The sequence below is a fragment of the Pinus tabuliformis genome, chromosome 2_2, assembly GCF_031772625.1.
Source record: "Pinus tabuliformis cultivar Carrire ecotype Pingquan chromosome 2_2, CPIR1, whole genome shotgun sequence".
NCBI classification, from domain to species: Eukaryota; Viridiplantae; Streptophyta; class Pinopsida; order Pinales; family Pinaceae; genus Pinus; species Pinus tabuliformis.
Window position 1 is genome coordinate 1,014,652,922 of NC_142300.1, and position 18,019 is coordinate 1,014,670,940.

Below are 18,019 nucleotides of genomic sequence, written 5' to 3' on the forward strand. Positions count from 1 at the left end.
AAATTAGTTACCGATCATGCTAAGGAGATGAGTGCCATGGAAAACAGGTTACAAGCAATGGAAGTTACTCAGACAATCACCCTTCAGAACATGATGGATAGCATGGAGGAAAATCATAAGAAAGAAATGAGCTCTATGCAGGACAAGGAAGTCGGTCTTCAAAACAGGTTATTAGCCATAGAAGAACAACATGTTGAGGAACTGAAAATCATGGAAATTAATCATTCTAATCAGATGACCACCATGCAAGACCATTTGATCACTATGGAGGAAAATCATGTCAAAGTGATAAATGATATGGAAGTTGGTCAGATATGTCTTCAGAATAAGTTGTTGACCATGGAAGAAAACCATGCCAAGGAAATCAGTGCTATGAGGGTTGAGCATTCTAATCAAATGAATGCCATGAAAATTGAATAGATCACTCTTTACAGTAAGATACAAAAGATGGAAAGATCACAGGAGCATGACTATCAACATGGATCAGATGATGATCAGATGATGAAAGAAACAAAGAACTTTCGACAAATCCTGAGCCTCCCATTATTTGCAATATGGATCACAAAAGTCTAAGATTTAAGATCATAAATCTCCCAGTCCGCCAGAGTGATTCTCATCTCATTGCAAAGAGGTCAGTTGCCCCATTGAGACAAGTTCACTAGAAGTGCCATGGTTGAAAAAGAAATTGAGAAAGATCAAGCTTATGTGTCACCTTTGACAGAGATTATTCAAAATAAGATTGGGCATACTTCAAATTCTTTAGATCTTTCAACCATGCATTTTCAAGATCAAGACAGAAAATCTATATTGGTCCTATTATTAGCATCACAGCCTGCCAGAAACAAAAGTAAAAGATGGAAAAGAAGAAAGAAGAGGTTTGATGCATCTGATGGTTGAGAGCAGTTTGATATACGGATAAGGCAAAATCCTAGAATCCTCAAGATTCGTCCTAGAATCCTCAAGATTCGGCATGGCACGTCAGAGAAGCAAACCATGGACTTGCCAGAAAGTTGGCAGATGCTCAGTATACAGAGGGATGATGTCTGATATCATTGGGCATCTTTGTATAGTATCATTTAGTTATATGTTAAGAGTAGATTTTTCTATTCCAACAGATATTCTATATATGCATGATGATTTTGATTATGAGTGGATATCTATTTGATGGACTTTTGTTTTCTTGGATACAGGATTCTGGATTCTCACGTCACTTCAATGAAGCAATGTGTCCCCATATGGAGCAGAATGTTTCACTCATGTTGTCACAAGTCCAAGGAAGCAGTTGTACAAGAAAATTTCAATTTCAAAATCATCAACCAGCGAATTATTGTATCCAAAGGCAATTATGCTTCCATGCTTTCAATTTGCATTAGTTAATCAACAAGACTGAGAATCTTCCCTCAAAAGATAAAAACTCCAATGAGACGTTGAAGCATATAACTTCCAATGCGAGTTCATCAATAACTTGACAAAAAAATTCCATCCTAAAAACTAATACTGTGAATTATGAGACACAGAAAGAACAAAATCTGCATTCCTGTATTGTAAAATGAATACATTAACAGGACTCAAGATCTCACACCCAGAAAATTCATTAGAATAACTTCCTTGCCGTTTCTGAGACAACAAATTTTTTTGACAATCAAAGACACAAGATCCTGCAACAGCAATTGAACTTTTTACAGAAGCCTTAAAAAGAGGTGTGTACACATCTGAGTGAATCTTATATATAAGGTTATACCAAACGCATTGGAATCACCAGGAGCTTCAAAATACATGAACTGGATGACAAATTTAACACATGCAATATCACAGCAATATCACAGACTAACACATCGATCCAAATGAGTGTACACTTTTAGTTGTTGTAACTCACCAGGAGGCATTTGGAAATACATGCTAAAAAAGAGAATCCTAGTGACCATAGAACAAAGGAGAAAGAAACATATACAAGAAGAGAGACCTGCCAAATGCTGGAGTCCATTGCTGCCTACTTCAGAGTCTGACAAATCCAAGTTCTTCAGAGAAGTAAGCCCTGAATTCAAGTACGGTCTTTTAGATGACAATTTGGATACCCTCTAGTCTGTGTCAGTGCAAAAAGAAAAGACTGAAAGGGCAAGTATGTTTTTATTAGATAATTCATCACTTTTAACAATGAAAAGCAATGTACACAAAGATCTTATCCTAAGTAGATGTTATGAAACTGCAGTAAATATTTAGATAATACACTATTCACCGACATTTACAGAAAGATTACATTAAACAGGCCAGTAAACACATTAACTTTTTCATTGAAAACAAATGTATTGTGTCTCATCATCTGTTATAAAGTTATAGCTAATAATGACAAGAAGGACAATCATTTTTTCACTTAAATAATAATACTGTCCTAGTGTGCATTCCATATCCTGTTGGCTCTTTTAACTTTCTATATCTATTATAAGAGGTTTCTATACATTTATGATTTTCGAAACTCATATTTTGTCAATAACACACCTGCTAACCCCAAATTGCCTGCACAACTGTAGGGTTAAGATCTAGCTAGATTATGCTGGTCCCATTACAGATCCATCCGTTTCTTCACAGTGATCAGAGCTAGCTACAGAGTCAGTGTATCTAATGTCCCTGATGGATTAGTTGCCCAAGGGAGGACGAAATAGCCTACCCAACCCCGTGGGCTATAGTCTTTCATAAAGGGGGAACCCATTATCCAAATGTTTTGAGGCAACATTGAGTAAATTTGGGGTGGCTGGTGCAAAAAGCCCAAATTGGGGGCCACACTTGCAACCCCTTGCATTAGATTAAGGAAGAAAAACCCCACGAGGAATCTATAAATAAAGGAGAGATGGAATCATTTTATCTTCATCGACTTGAATTGAATTATTTTTTTCTTTGATCTGAGGCTCTGAGGGTTTTACAACCCCTTTTTCCTTTGTCTAGTTTCGGTGGAGGTGATCCCCCCCTAGCTAATCTCTATGATTTCGGTGGTGAAACTTTCTACCCCAGTCAGCCTTTTTCTTCTTCTCATTCGTCCGGCATAATCTTTCAAAGGGAAATCGCTCATCTGGTTTATCTGTCAGGCACAGGGGATAATCTTCTGCGGACAGATTAGTGGGAAAACCCTGCTGGGAAAACCTACTGAATTTGCCTGAAGCAGACGTCAAGGGTTCTGAGGCACAGTGAGTGGATTCAGTAGCAGCGAGGCATTTGAGGTTTCTGTCAGGAGGCTGCAGACCACAGGGCTGAGGATCGCAGGGACAGGGTCCGCAGTGCCGCAGGACAGGGCCGTAGGGCCGAAGTATAATTTCTGTTGGCAACTAAAGTGGGATGAAGGGGAGAACGGGCCAGATAACAGTTGACAAGGTCGGCTGTTGATCACCCTGCAGGGCAGCAGGAGTCAACACAGAGCCAGTGTTAAGTCACCCATGACAGAAATCAGAATAGCAACCCGGACTGCGGGCATACTAAGTCAACAAAGGGCTACAAGGTCCAGAAGCAGCCTGGACAATATCTGAACAGATTTGGTCCAAAATAAGGTTAGAGTAAGCTGCGGATTAGATAGTGCTAGTGGTAATTGTTTTTGGTGGGCTACAGTCGGAATATTGAATATTGATATCACAGTTGGAATTGTATTGGTGAATTGGTTGTTGCATAGGCCTGCTGTTCATTGGACAACCAATCCTAATTTATAATAGTTTGCTGAAGTACACATGGCAGCCGAATATCCTTTATATCATTAGTACATTATATGAAAGAATACCAAATGTTACATGAATGAATGAATGAATGTACACTGCTTTTATGACATATAGCCCTTTATGTTTTGTTGAAAAACATAGTTAAGATTAGAACCCGGAGGGGCAAAAATCCCATAGGAACTTTAAAGTTTCACCAGACTCGAAGAAACTATTATTTCTAGCAGTTTGTTTTTTTAGTGGATCCCGAGTTCCCAGGCCCTTGTGTCAGAATTTTTTTCATATTCTTGGTCCTCACAGGCTAATGATGCCAATGAGCCTGTTTCAAGCGACATGAAAGCAGTTTTGTGACACTAATACTTTTAGCTTGCATATTGTTTCTGAGTATATATTTGGGTTCCTCGTAGAAAAGCATGTCTAATGAGACCAGTATTGCAAACATCCCAATTTATCGCAGAATTCCGATTTTTGGGCCTGGCCGAATTTTTTTGGGCGTGGTCGATTTTATTGGCCAAAAAATCAGTGATTTTTTCAAGGGAGAAAAATCATGATTTGAATGAAAAAATCATCATTCAAGTGATTTTTTTTTTTTAGACTTTTTTTTTACTTTTTTAACTTTTGTATTTTTTTAAGTTTGCCAATGTTTGCCAATTTTTACTGATATTTTCCCAATTTTTATGATCTTTTGGTTTTCCTGACACTTGCCGATTTTATCCCAATGCCGATGTTTGCAATACTGAATGAGACTGCTTTCATTGGCATATGAAACATTGCTATTTTAGAAAAATCTTTTTTCAGAAGTGTGATATTTGGCAGCATCACAATTCTCATCTTCATTTTCAGCCTTTAGTGCTATTCCTACATTTTAGGAGTTAGACTGCTATTTTGGGCATGTCTATAATTAGCAGTTATATTTAAAGCAGGTGAACAGTGTGATGTCACAGTTCAAGTGTGCAATGGTCCTAGGATTTTGGTGAGTGAAGAACAATGAGTCAAGTATAATATTGAGCAGGAGGATGTGTTTTCTCAGTATGACACGTGGTGGTTGGTTGGAGGATTCCAATTGGTATGAGGTTCTTAACTTGTTTTGGGCTAAAACCTTAAATTGAATTGCCTAAACCCTAACTCCCTTGCTAGGTGTACTTGCCATTTTTTCCATTTTTTGGCTTTCCAAAAAACACAATCCACCTTACTATCATTGCCAATCAAAGAAAATCCTAAATTGGAGTGTTCTTGCTAATTTCATCAAAAAAGATAAGTTATTTTGATTTCCTTGTCTAAATAGAAATTTTGCTAATTTTTCCAAAGCCAAAAAGGCCAATTTGCTTGCTCTTCCACACTTAGTGCTTTTACTGATTTTACCGAGCAATATGCCTTAAATAAATTAGATATTCAAAGCCCTAAGTTGAATGATCATAACAATTCTCTTTGGCCTGAAATCTAGAATTCGACCTCCTTTGCACGTTGGTAAGTCCCCAGGTCAACCTCATTTGACCTGGGGATTCTTCCATTTGCATGTGCTTTATTATGACATTATTGGGTCCTCTACTTTCGATAAAACCTCTTTATTTTTGCCACTAACCACACCTTGATCTGCCTGTGCTTCTACTAACAAATGCATTTTGCAAGTGACAATTGTATTGTTTTTAGTTGTTTTTGGTAAGATCTCTGTGACACTCAACTTTTTGGCCTGTCTGTGCCATAAAATCCCCTTGTATTGCTTTGCATTCACAAAAATCAACCTCTCATTTATGCCAAATGCATTAGCTTGAGAAAACCCCGGTAGAAAGGGATTCCAAGTCCCACTTATATTCTCTGCAGCAATGCTGGAGTAGGACTGCCTAACTCCTCCCAAGACTTGGAGAGTGTGATTCCAATGTGTGTACCAGCCTTCCTCCAAAAGTCTCCTTAATACTGAACCTAGTAATTGCATTTGGAAACCATCCGCTACTTCCCACTTGTTTGAAGTACTTTTCCCTAACTCTATGTTTCCCGAGAACTTGGTTTCCACCAAACCATGCATTTTCTCTGCATTGGGCCCCCTATCTCCATGCGAGGTTATCTTAACAAGTTATTTTTCGTTTACAAAAGGTTTAAGGGACCCAATTTTGGAAGGTTCAGGTTTTTGTTTGCTGCTTTGAAACAAAAGCAATGTACAGAGCAAATAATCTGAGAAAGAGAAAGATGTGGGTCAGACCTGTTCTTTACAAACCTCGAGTTGAATGTTGTGCTTGACCATTGTCTGGAACTCTGGGAACATTGCCTAAAATACTTCCTGACCGTTCCTTGAAACCCCAGAACGCTACTTGGAATTGTCATTGCCTCCCTTAAACTATCGTTGTCTGAAAATTTGCATGGAACTTGTAGTCTCCCTCGTTGTCCCTACCGTTCGTTGTCCGATACCGCTCGTTGTCCCTGGAACTATCGTTGTGTGAAAACTCACCTGGAACTACCTGACCACACACTGAAACCCCGGAACACTCTGATTTCTCTAACGAAAGAGCCACCTTTTGGAGAATGGCATCACCATTGGAGGCATTTTAGCTCACACATGTGGGTTAAAAGAGGCTTGCTTTTATGCTTTATCATTGCGTTAAGCTTGCAACCTATCCACCTCGTAATCACATTTTATATTATCTTTACGGCTTTTAGCCTAATTTAAGGTAAAATTGACTTGGTTTCCCTTGTATAAATAAAGGAAGGTTGATTTACCTTAGGATTGTTGAAGAATCTAGGGCATGGAGTTAATGAGATTCTTCTTAGCATGATAACTATTTGTGAGATATTTAACATTTAGCTTATTAGCATATGCATGAATGTTAGTGTGTCTTCTTTAATTCATCAAATAGCTACCATAACAAAGAGACAAGAACACAAAATGTTGGCTTTCTGCCAGGGCCAAAACCTCTCCCTCTTGAGGAGGAAAACCAGCACAAAATTCTTCTTATAGAGATTCCAATTGACGAATACCAATACCATGACCCTTGACTTACTAAGCCACTCCAAGACCAAGACACCAATCCTCTTCTATGTCATTGTTGAGATCATCATCACTACACTGCTAAGATCTTCATTACTGTTGCCATCACTGAGAACATCCTGTTGCATCTTCATAGAGATCTTCACCATATCAACGAGGTCATCATACCATTCTTCATCATGACCTTGGTTCATGTAATGCTCTGAGATCTTCATCATGACCTTGGTTCATGTAATGCTCTGAGATCTTCATCATGATCTAGTCTTCAGTAGGATTTAGATCAAGACTATTATGCCAAGAACACGACTATGTTAAGTATGTTGATAGAGTATTATGTCGAGACAGTATGTATGATGAGACAGTGTGTGTCACTGTGAGGACTATTCATAAGGCATATTGAGATCATGACTATATGTCGAGACAGAGACCAACTTTCTTTATTGCACCTGAGACTGTATCTCTGTGACATCTATTTGAAATTGTCTCATTGTTTTTCCATCCAAACTGCAAGGATCTCAAACCTGTACCCATCCTGTAACCATCCAAAAGTCACAGAGAATGGGAGTCTCTATCCTCACCTGAAGTTGCAGAGAAGTCCGAATTTGTGCTCTCCTGTAACGCGGATTGCAGACCTGTACCCCACTGAATTATCTCAGAGAAATGCGAGTTTATGTTCTTCTCTTTTGCGATGACCCTAGCTAGGTATATATAGTGGTTATGTCTCCATATTAAGCCGACTTGACCAAGTGAACTGTTGTGTCTCCTTTTGCAAGCCGACATGACTTCTATTTAATTCATTTGATGGCCGACGTGAAGAGGATTGTCCTTGTCATTACTGGAGGGTTGTTAGACACCATTTTATAGACTTGTATACATTACATATATGCTCAAGAAGATCTCTTTACACATGTCTTTGACTCTTTGACTTTCTTAGACCTATGGAATGAGCAAGAAACTCATTCTTATAATTTACAAAAATAATATTTATTTTTCTTGACAAGTACAAAGATCAAAATTACATTTGTAAATACCGAACCTAGTTACACTTTCTTCAACACTCCCTCTTAACTAGGGAGGTATTTATAATGGTACTTGGTCATTCTCAATCTAAAGAATTTCTCATAAGAAGAATCGGATTGGTAACCCATCTATATAGCATCATAGTAACCAACATTGTTTCCACAGCAAGGCCTTGACTGACAGCTCTATCTCTCATTAGATCAGAGCACAATGTTGGTAAGACCAATGACGATAGACACATTCAACATTGTCTCTCAAGGTACATACCCACCCGGGTGTTCACTAAGTATGACCTTCTAGGACTATCTATTAATTTTAGACAACAATGGTATGTTCTATGCTTTAGAGCAATTTTACTTCAATTTCTTTATGAGCCCAATATCAATTTTAGTTTAGCAATCACATAAACATGTAAGTAAAATGTTGATAGAACATAAAGATAAATAGTAGAAGACAAGCCAAGACAAGAGGACACAAGATGTGGCACCAGCCAGGGACAAACCCCAATGTGGGGAAACCCTTAATCAAATCTTCTTTTAGTCTTCAATAGTTCAGCAGAGAGAGATAGTACAATTTACAAATTCTGATAATTTATGACAACAGCAAAAGAGCCCTAACCAGAAAAGTCAACGCTGGTCAACAAGGCCGATTTTCTTCCTCAATTCAGCTCGATCAAACCCAGTCAACTTCAGCCTCCAACAGCGAGTCTAATCAGCCCAAAACAGTCCAAAAAAGTCCAGTCAAAATTGGTCAACAAAAGTCAACCCTACGGCCAGCCCTAGTACAGTCAACACTAGTCAAAAAAGAGGTCAGATTGCCTCGGTTCTTATGCCTAGATCTGCAGCCTACCAGGACATAATTCCTCCACCCAAAATCACACTAAAACAGGTCAACGCTTGGTCAACGCAACCCAAAACAGCCTTCTAGAAATTCGGTCAAACCTGGTCAACGCTGAAATAGAAAATGATTGTCCTTTCCTTCGCACGTGTGGAGAGAGAAGCTGCCCAGAAATCTGTACCCAATCAGATGAGGAGAGAGAGATGTGTGAAGATGAGTGATGTCCAAATGAGGATGAGGCATCATGTATTTATAGGCTAACATTGAGGATGAATAGACATGACTGTTGGGCTTTTGAGCCTACATGAGTTTGTTGGCCAACCTTGACAATTTGTCAATGTTCCACCAAGGTTCCGGGACGAGGGGGCGAGGGAGCGAGGGGGCGAGGGAGCGAGGGGGCGCGGGAGCGGCCTATGCAAAAGCTCCCTACCATTTTTTAGGAAACGTGGGGGAGCATCAGGGTCTTAAAAATTTATAAATATAAAATATAATTTATTAATTGAGTCCACTATGACAATTTGGTTTGAATTGAAAAGCTGCAAAGCATGATCATTGATATGAATATCATTTGACATTATCCAAATTTATAATATCATATAAAATAATAAATTTAAAATTCTAATTCAGCTTGGTCAAATTCTAATTTAGATTTTGGTCAGACAGAGGGAGAGCTTCAGATTGATAAGGTAGCCACTGAATTCTGTGAAAAGGTAAATGAACAGATCAGGAACACTGCATTGGCAGTAGAAGGGGCAACTACAATGGGTTGTCCAGCTGTATTGGATCCAACAGCTAGAAAGTTTGTTATATTATATATAATATAGACAGTACACCATATGCTGAAAGAAGAGTTTTAGTTCCAGGAGAGATGAGAAGATCACATGAAAGAGTTTCTGACAGTTTACTATCAAATGACATTGACTGCAGGATGACCATCTACGAACCAACTTGGGTGACCAACGATGGCATGGATAATTTGTCTACCTTATTAGAGCAATGCCATGCAGTTCAAAGTTTCAAACTTCAAACTAGCAGTGTATTTGAGGGGTGAAAATAATTTTCAGCCCTGAGAATTCAAACTAAGCCACTGTGCTCTGTGTAAATTTTGTAACTGTATAAATTCATATATAACGACAGTTCCTGAGATTTCTTGTTGCCCATAGTATTTTGTCATGCTTGCAGTAAACGCATGTTAGTCTATAGTCCACCCAATTATTTCCCACATGACATAGGTGCTGCTTCCATATTTTGTATGTCAAATGTCATGCAAATTAAAAACACAAACTGAATGTCTCATATTCTTTGCTTGTCACTCCAGTTATCTCCCCACTGTAATCCAGCCATCACTTGAGAAAAAAAGGAGAAGTTTTAAAAGGGAAAATTCATGTACGTGCTATATGGTCCAGCAAATTTCCATGATACTGACCCTCTAAAATAACGCTTGTTGAAACCAAAAGACAGCACAAGACGTTATCCCCATACAGAACATGAGTAGCTTTGTACCACTTTTGGTCTATTAAATCATAAACTATAAGCAAGGCCATTTTTTGGGAGCGTGGGGAAACGTCCCCTCAGGGAAGGGAAACGTTTCCCTGGCACGTCCCCCCGAGTTTCCTCCATTTTGGGAGCGTGGGGAAACGTCCCCTACTCGTCCCCAAGTCCCCGGAGCGCGGGGGAGCGAGGAAACTAGACCCGTAGGGGTGGGGGCGAGTCCCCGTGGAACACTGCAATTTGTCCATAATGAAAATAAATTTATAACTTCAATTGTACATGTCAAAATGGGATGATATTTAGATCAATCCTACACCTCTCGGAGAGAGGAATCCAAGAAAAATATCAGTTGTCATAAATAAGATGACCCATGTGGAGTTTGGCCCTAGTTGCCAATTTTAACACTCCCTCTCAACTAGGGAGAGCTCCATCTGTCAATTTGTACTATCTCTGCCATCCATGCACTGCTTTGCTGAACTATGAAGAAGAAGAAGTGATCGAGAATGTATCATATTATTCTCTACTGACCCGAAGTCAGTCCCAATCAAAAGAGAGTGTCTAATACCACTCTTACTGACCCGAAGTCAGTTCTAATCAAAAGAGAGTGTCTCACACCGCTCTTACTGAGCCGAAGTCAGTTCCAAACAAAAGAGAGTGTCTCAAAGCACTCTTACTGACCCGAAGTCAGTTCCCATTGATCCTAGATCAATATGAGACATCCTAGCATAGGGACTACGGTAGTACACAATGCGTCCATCGGTAGTACTATGGTCCCTATCCTCATTTCCCTACTCATTGGCCAGAGGAGAGGTACTTCCCATGAGTCCCAGACTGCATGGGTAGGATGTCTCGGCAGGAGAAGGATGAACCACTCATCCTGCTCACATGTCGCCAAGGGATATCACAGGGGAATAATGAACAACTCACCCTGTACATAGCAAACCACTAGGGGAAGGCTGAACCACTCACCCTATGGTTGCTCACTGCTCCAAGAAGTACCCCAAGCCCCCCTGGAGCTCCCAGAGCTCAATGTCCATCTCATACAGGACCCTCATAAGAGGGTCTCTCCACGACTCTAAGTTGTTCTTAGAAGGCCAAGAATTTGACCTTCACCGGGGGCTTTGTCAAAATATCGGTGATTTGCTCATCAATCCCAATGTGATGGAGCCTTATTGTTCCTCGTTGTACCATATACCGAATAAAGTGGTACCTGATATCTATATGCTTGGAGCGATCATGAAACACGGGATTCTCTGATAATCGGATCCCACTCTGGTTGTCACAAAGGATCACGGTGGTATCCAACACATGTCCAAACAGTTCACTGAAGAGCTTCCTCAACCAGACAGCTTCACAGGAGGCCATACTAGCAATTATGTATTCAGCCTCGGCAGTGCTCAAGGAAACCGATTTCTGCTTCCTGCTCATCCAGGATATCGAAGCAGAACCCAAAGAAAAACAACATCCATAAGTGCTCTTGCAATCCACCACACTGCCAGCCCAATCAGCATCAAAATAACCATGCAGCCTCACATTTCCAGCAGTGTATCTCAGTCCATGAGTGATTGTGCACCGAAGATATCTCAAAAGATTCTTGGTGGCAATCAAATATATATGATGAGGCTGAACCATGTATTGGCTCAGTGTGTTAACTGTAAAACAAATGTCAGGATGGGAGTTCACCAAGAACATCACTACTCCTATGAGTTGACGATACTCAGAAGCATTTCACAATTCAGGTCCAGCAGCACTACCACATAACTTCTTAAAATTAAGTTCCATCAGAGTAGTCACAAGATTGCAGTCTACCATCCCAAATCTTTCCAATATCTTCGCAACATATTTTCCTTGAGAGAGGAAAATTTCACCTAGCTTTTGCCAAACCTCCAACCCTAGGAAGTAGTGCATCGGTTCTAGGTCCTTCATCTCAAATTCAGAAGCGAACTCCCTCTTACATTTGTGAATGAGAGGGTCTGCACCTGTCAGAGAGAGGCCATCCACATTAAGTACCAGAATGAGAGGTTTATCATTATCAACCTTAAAGTAAAGGTTCGAATTGGCTTCACTTCTAGTGAATCCCAGCTGCTTCATCAGATAGCTATCGATCCTCTCATACCAAGCCCAGCGTACTTGCTTCAATCCATAGAGAGATTTCTTCAACTTGCATACATGAGATTCTCGATCATGAACTTCAAAGCCCTCGGGTTGTTCCACATAGACTTCCTCTTTGATTGAACCATGCAAGAAGGCAGTCTTGACATCCACTTGATGTAGGTTCCAACCTGGCGAGGCAGCAAGGGCTATGATCGAGCGGATGGTGGTGTATCGGGCAACAGGTGCAAATATCCCATCATAATCTACACCTTCCTTTTGAGAGAAGCCTCAAGCAACAAAGCGAGCCTTGAACTTTTTTGCACTTCCATCAGCTCCATGCTTGATTTTGAAGAGCCACTTAGAAGTGACAACCGATTTGTCCTGGGGTCTAGGGACCACATCCCAGACATCATTCTTCATACTTGACTCGTATTCTTCATTCATAGCATCCTTCCATACGTGTTGCTTCACGGCTTCTTCGAATGATGAAGGCTCATTTTAAATGATAGTGCTCATGGCGGTCAAAAATCCTTGATATTTGTTCAGCTTCTTGCTTTCACAGAAAGTCCCCCTTGGTGCAATGTGCCTCTCAGCATCTTCGAGAGTCTCCCTAAGCCATGAGGGTCTCCTTTTGGAAGAAGAAGGGTAAGGAGGTAGTGGATCAATAGGATCCATAGGTTCATTAACATCAAGCAGCATTTCATCCTCTTTTTCACCCTAATTTCCTGTGTTAGCTTCTTTGTCCTTCCTTAGGATAGGAAGGTTGTTGATCTTCCTAAGGGCCATACCTTCGTCGAAGGTGACATCATGACTTATATTGGAATTCATTAGATTCATACTTGATCCCATTATCAGTCCTCAATATCTTGATTTTCTTCTCGACTTGGTTTTCGATCAAGGCTTTGAAATGTCGAAACCAGGTGAACACTTCATCCTTCTTCTTTAAGAAGTAGATCCAGGTCTTGCAAAAATAATCATCCACAAAGGTGAGGTAATATAAGTATCCTCCCAAGGAGTTTACGGGCATCATACCAGATATGTTGGAGTGGATCGATTGCAATATGTCTGTGGTCTTGCTATTACTTGAGGGGAATGGTCCCCTTGTAAGTTTTCCTTCAGCACATCCCGGACATACACCTTCATGCTCTACTTTGAACTCGGGCATACCTGTCACCATCTGTCCCACATCAAGTAGGGCCTTATAATGAAGATGGGGGAACCTCCGGTGCCATAGTTCAAATTGTCGAGAGGTCGCAAGACATGGCTCCCAATGGACTTCCTCCAACTTGATACAAAGTGTCAACCTTGAACCCAATAGTAAAAGCATCCTTGAAATTTCTTTTCCAAACACGTACCTTTCCATTGATAAAAGCCACCTTGAATCCTTTATCTTCCATTGCTGAAATGGACACCAGGTTCTTCTTGAGATCGGGTACATATAGTACTTCTTGCAAATGAATAGTGTTACCTTGATTCAATTTAAGGGCAACACTCCCTACTCCCTTCACGAGATAGGTGGCATCGTCTCCAATAATGATCTCCATGTTTGTCTCCTTTTCTATCAGATTAGAGAGGGCTTCCTTGTATCCGATGGTGCCTTGAGGCACCACTATCAATCAGCCAATTTCCCAAAGTGTCTAGAGGAGAGGCAGTGGAGAGGGACGATATAAGATAGTACTCATTTTGCTTATTGTTAACAACATTGGATTCATCATACCTGGAGTTCCTTGATTTCTTGGAGGGTCGACCATTTCCTTGATGTCCTGCATTCCTTTTTCCTTTGCCATTGGACATGCCATCCTTTGATCGTTGTTGTTGAAGTTGCCCCTGGAGTTGTTATGATAGGCATCATCTCAAGGTGTATCCCTTCTATTAGGACACTCCCTTGCATAGTGGCCAAACTTGTTACAAACAAAGCATCTTCCCTTCCTTCCATTTTTTGAATCCTAGTCTTCCTTGACTTTGCTTCTTTGAACCTGCATTGTTCTTCCTCTCGGCATGAGCGGAGAACACAATGGGGTTGCTTCTATTAGAAGGCATTTCTTGCTCCACCATTCTTGTTTCTTCTTGAATGCATCTCGACATCAATTCTTCAAACCCTTGAATTCAATCATTATTGAGTATAGTGATTCTAAATACATACCACCCAGGTGGGAGTCCAACAAGGGTGGTGAGAGTAAGTTCCCTGTCAGGAATGACTTCTCCAATCGAGAGTAGATCATTCTTGATCTCTGTAATCCTTAAGAAATAGGATTGAATGTCCTCGTCCTTTCCCTTCTTAATATCCTTCAACTTATTCTTGAGAAAGAGAATTTGATTAGCATTACTAACCATGAACATGCCGACCAACCTGTCGTACATCTCCTTGGAGGTCTTCAATTCGAAGGTATAGGCCACCAGATGCTTGTCAATATAATCCCTGATAATCTTCTTCGCTTTGACTTCAGCCTTATTATATTTGGTCTTTGCAGCAACCAGTGCATTTGAAGGAGGCTCCGGGGTTTTACCCTGCACATAATCCATCACTTCCTTCTCTTCCAAGGTCAAATCAAGAGACATCTTCCATCCATGATAGTCAGATTTATCATGGAGCTTGTCTTCAACCAGGAAGTAGGATGAGGAACCCATTGAGTCTTTTGTCCATGCCCAACTGTCTTTGGTGATTGCTCTTTCACTCTTGCTTAGGCTTTGTTTTCACCTCGGCTCTGATACCATGTTAATTTTAGACAATAATGGTATGTTCTATGCTTTAGAACAATTTTACTTCAATTTCTTTATGATCCCAATATCAATTTCAGTTTAACAATCACATAAACATGTAAGTAAAATGTTGATAGAACGTAAACATAAACAGCAGAAGACAAGTCAAGGCAAGAAGACAAAAGATGTGGCACCAACCAAGGACAAACCCCAATGTGGGGAAACCATTGATCAAATCTTCTTTTAGTCTTTAATAGTTCAACAGAGAGAGAGTACAATTTACAAATTCTGATAATTTATGACATCAACAAAAGAGCCCTAACCAGAAAAGTCAATGTTGGTCAACATGACAAATTTCTTCCTCAATTCAACTCAGTCAAACCCAGTCAACTTCGGCCTCCAACAGCAATCTAATCAACCCAAAACAGTGTGAAAACGTCCAGTCAAAACTAGTCAACAACAGTCAACCCTACGACCAGCCCTAGTACAATCAACGCTGGTCAAAACAGAAGTCATATTGCCTCAGTTCTTGTGCCCATATCAACAGCCTGCTATGACAGAATTCCTCCACACAAAATCGCACTAAAATGGGGCAACGCAGCCCAAATCAGCCTTTTGGAAATTCGGTCAAACCTGGTCAACACTGAAACAAAAAATGATTGTCCTTTCCTTCGCACGTGTGGAGAGAGAAGCTGCCCAGAAATCCATTCCCAATCAGATGAGGAGAGGGAGATGTGTGAAAATGAGTGATGACTAAATGAGGATGAAGTATCATGTATTTATAGGGTAACGTTGAGGATGAATAGACGTAACTATTGGGCTTTTGAGCCTACATGAGTTTGCTAGCCGACCTTGACAATTTGTCCATAATCAAAATAAATTCATAACTTCATTTGTACACATCAAAATGGGATGATCTTTAGATCAACCCTACACCTCTCGAAGAGAGGAATCCAAGAAAAATATCAATTGTCATAAATAAGATGACCCATGTGGAGTTTGGCCCTAGTTGCCAATTTTAACAATATCCTTATCTTGGGTTCCCAGCCCTCAAAGAATATCGATCATCTTGCCTACTCTTGTCTTGGATGCCCCCCATATCCTCAAAGAGCATCGGATGCCAGATGATTACCCAATTCTCCATTCTGTCTTCCTAGGTGAAGACAAGAATGTTGTGTCTCTCATGTGTCTACATTTCCATTCATGGCCTTCACTAGGACTTTTTGAAGAAAAGGGTAACTAAGTTCGGTATTTGACAATTTAATTTTGATCTTTGTACTTATCAAGAAAAAGAATTATTATTTTTATAAATTATATGAATGAGTTTCTTGCTCATTCTATAGGTGTAGGAAAGTCAAAGAGTCAAAATTATATTGAGGAGCTTTGCTTGAGCATTTATGTAATGAACAGTCAACCTAGTGTCAAGTAGCCCTTAAAGACAAGCACCATCCTCCACCGAAGAAGACTGCAAGCAAAATGATGAAGAGAATAGCTAAGTCGGCCTCAAAATGAATATTAACAGCAAGTCGACTCACATATCAAGACACATATCTTCGGTGGACAAATTGGCTCAAATACATGGGCAAACCACTATGTATACCCAATCAAGGTCTGCGCAGAAAAGGAGAAGACAGAATTTTGAATTCTTCTGAAACTTCGAAGGTGCAGGAAGGTACAGTCTCGGTGATGATTGCACTCCTCTCTGAAATCTCGGTCAAGTTCAGGGTTACAAAAATCTCGGATAAAGGTGCAAGACAGTGTTTCGGTTAGGAGAAGGATCCCTCTGGTTTTTCAGATAAGGATGATTGTTGTACACACTCACATACTCTCACAATTTCGGATAAGAAACTCAGTAATACCACAATGATATATATTCTCGGCATAGCCATGACAAGTAAGATCTCGGTAAAGATTGCAGTGCAATCATGATGAACATAGTTACATTCTCAGTCAAGGTGCAGTCATGATCCTAACATGGTCATGATCTCGGTAAAGGCTACGATAAGACAGTCATGATCTCGGTGGATCAAAAGGCAGCTCTCCAATACATATCTCAACATGGAAGATCTAGTTGATGAAGACTTCGGTGAAGGGACAGCAAAGATGTTGCAGCAGTAATGACATGATGCAGTAGTGATTGCCTCGATGGTGCAGCAATAAAGATGATCTCAACAATGACAAAGAAGAGGATTGGTGTCTTGGTCTTGGAGTGGCCTAGTAGGTCAAGGATCATGGTCTTGGTATTTGTCAAATAGAATCTCTATAAGAAGAATTATGTGCAGGTTTTCCTCTCCAAGAGGGAGAGGTTTTGGCCCTGGCAGAATGCCAACTTCTTACGTTCTTGTCTCTTTGTTATGGTATCAGTTTGATGAAGTAAACACACACATTCGTAATAAGAAGAAGATCAAGATAAGATAAATTGTAAAAGCATTTCACAAATTATTATCAAGTATAGAAGAATCTATCTAATGCCAACTGCCCCAGATTCTTCAACAAGACTTACGGTTGTTAGTCCTAGTCTAGTGCATAACACATGAAATGGAAAAACACATCTATCACTCCTTTTTAATCAGGGGTGACTCAATACAAGCTCCCTCTTAATTAGGGATTCTCCTTTCATCAACAACTTCTTTTTTCGTGGGTCCTTCAGTTACTTGATCAACTTCTTTCCATGATGTCATGAAATTCAGTGAAGCTTCTTCCTTGTAGGGCAACGGCCATCGATCAGTTTCTTTCTTATTCTATCATGTCATTCCTCTCTTCATGGAAAGTGGCCTTCTTGGTACATATCTGGAACCTTCTTCATATGGCTACTTCTTTCTCTTCATGCTTCTTTCAGGAGTTTCCATCCATCGCATGAATGTTGGTTGTACTTGCACTTACAAATCTTGTTCTAGTAACCCTGCATGAACTTCACCCAGATTATTTAAGAAATCAAAACATAGCATTAAATCAAATCGTACCTTTCGAGATGGCTTTTTAACATGACACCTTTTTAGTAGGTATCAATATCCTGCATACTTGTTGACACATTTCCCAAAGATATGCATTGTCAAGGGTCTCTATCTTTTCTAGACTTTCATCAGAGTCTTCATATCTTTCTGATAGATTTCTTACTCAAGTCTTCTTGGTTTTTTGGAAGTTGATTGCCTTCATCATGGTTGCATATTTCACGATTTCTCCCTTCCTCACACATTACATT

The 18,019-nt window shown here is 40.0% G+C and overlaps 1 protein-coding gene across 2 annotated transcripts in view; it reads right to left on the reverse strand.

The window, feature by feature from the left end:
* The window catches only part of LOC149196814 (uncharacterized), a 211,818-nt gene that overhangs the window by 100,203 nt on the left and 93,596 nt on the right, over positions 1-18,019 (reverse strand). For both annotated transcript variants that reach the window (XM_089405656.1, XM_089405657.1), the window contains one exon: positions 1,964-2,035. In XM_089405656.1, the coding sequence (XP_089261782.1) occupies positions 1,964-2,035 (72 nt within the window). The remainder of the gene's footprint in view (positions 1-1,963; positions 2,036-18,019) is intronic.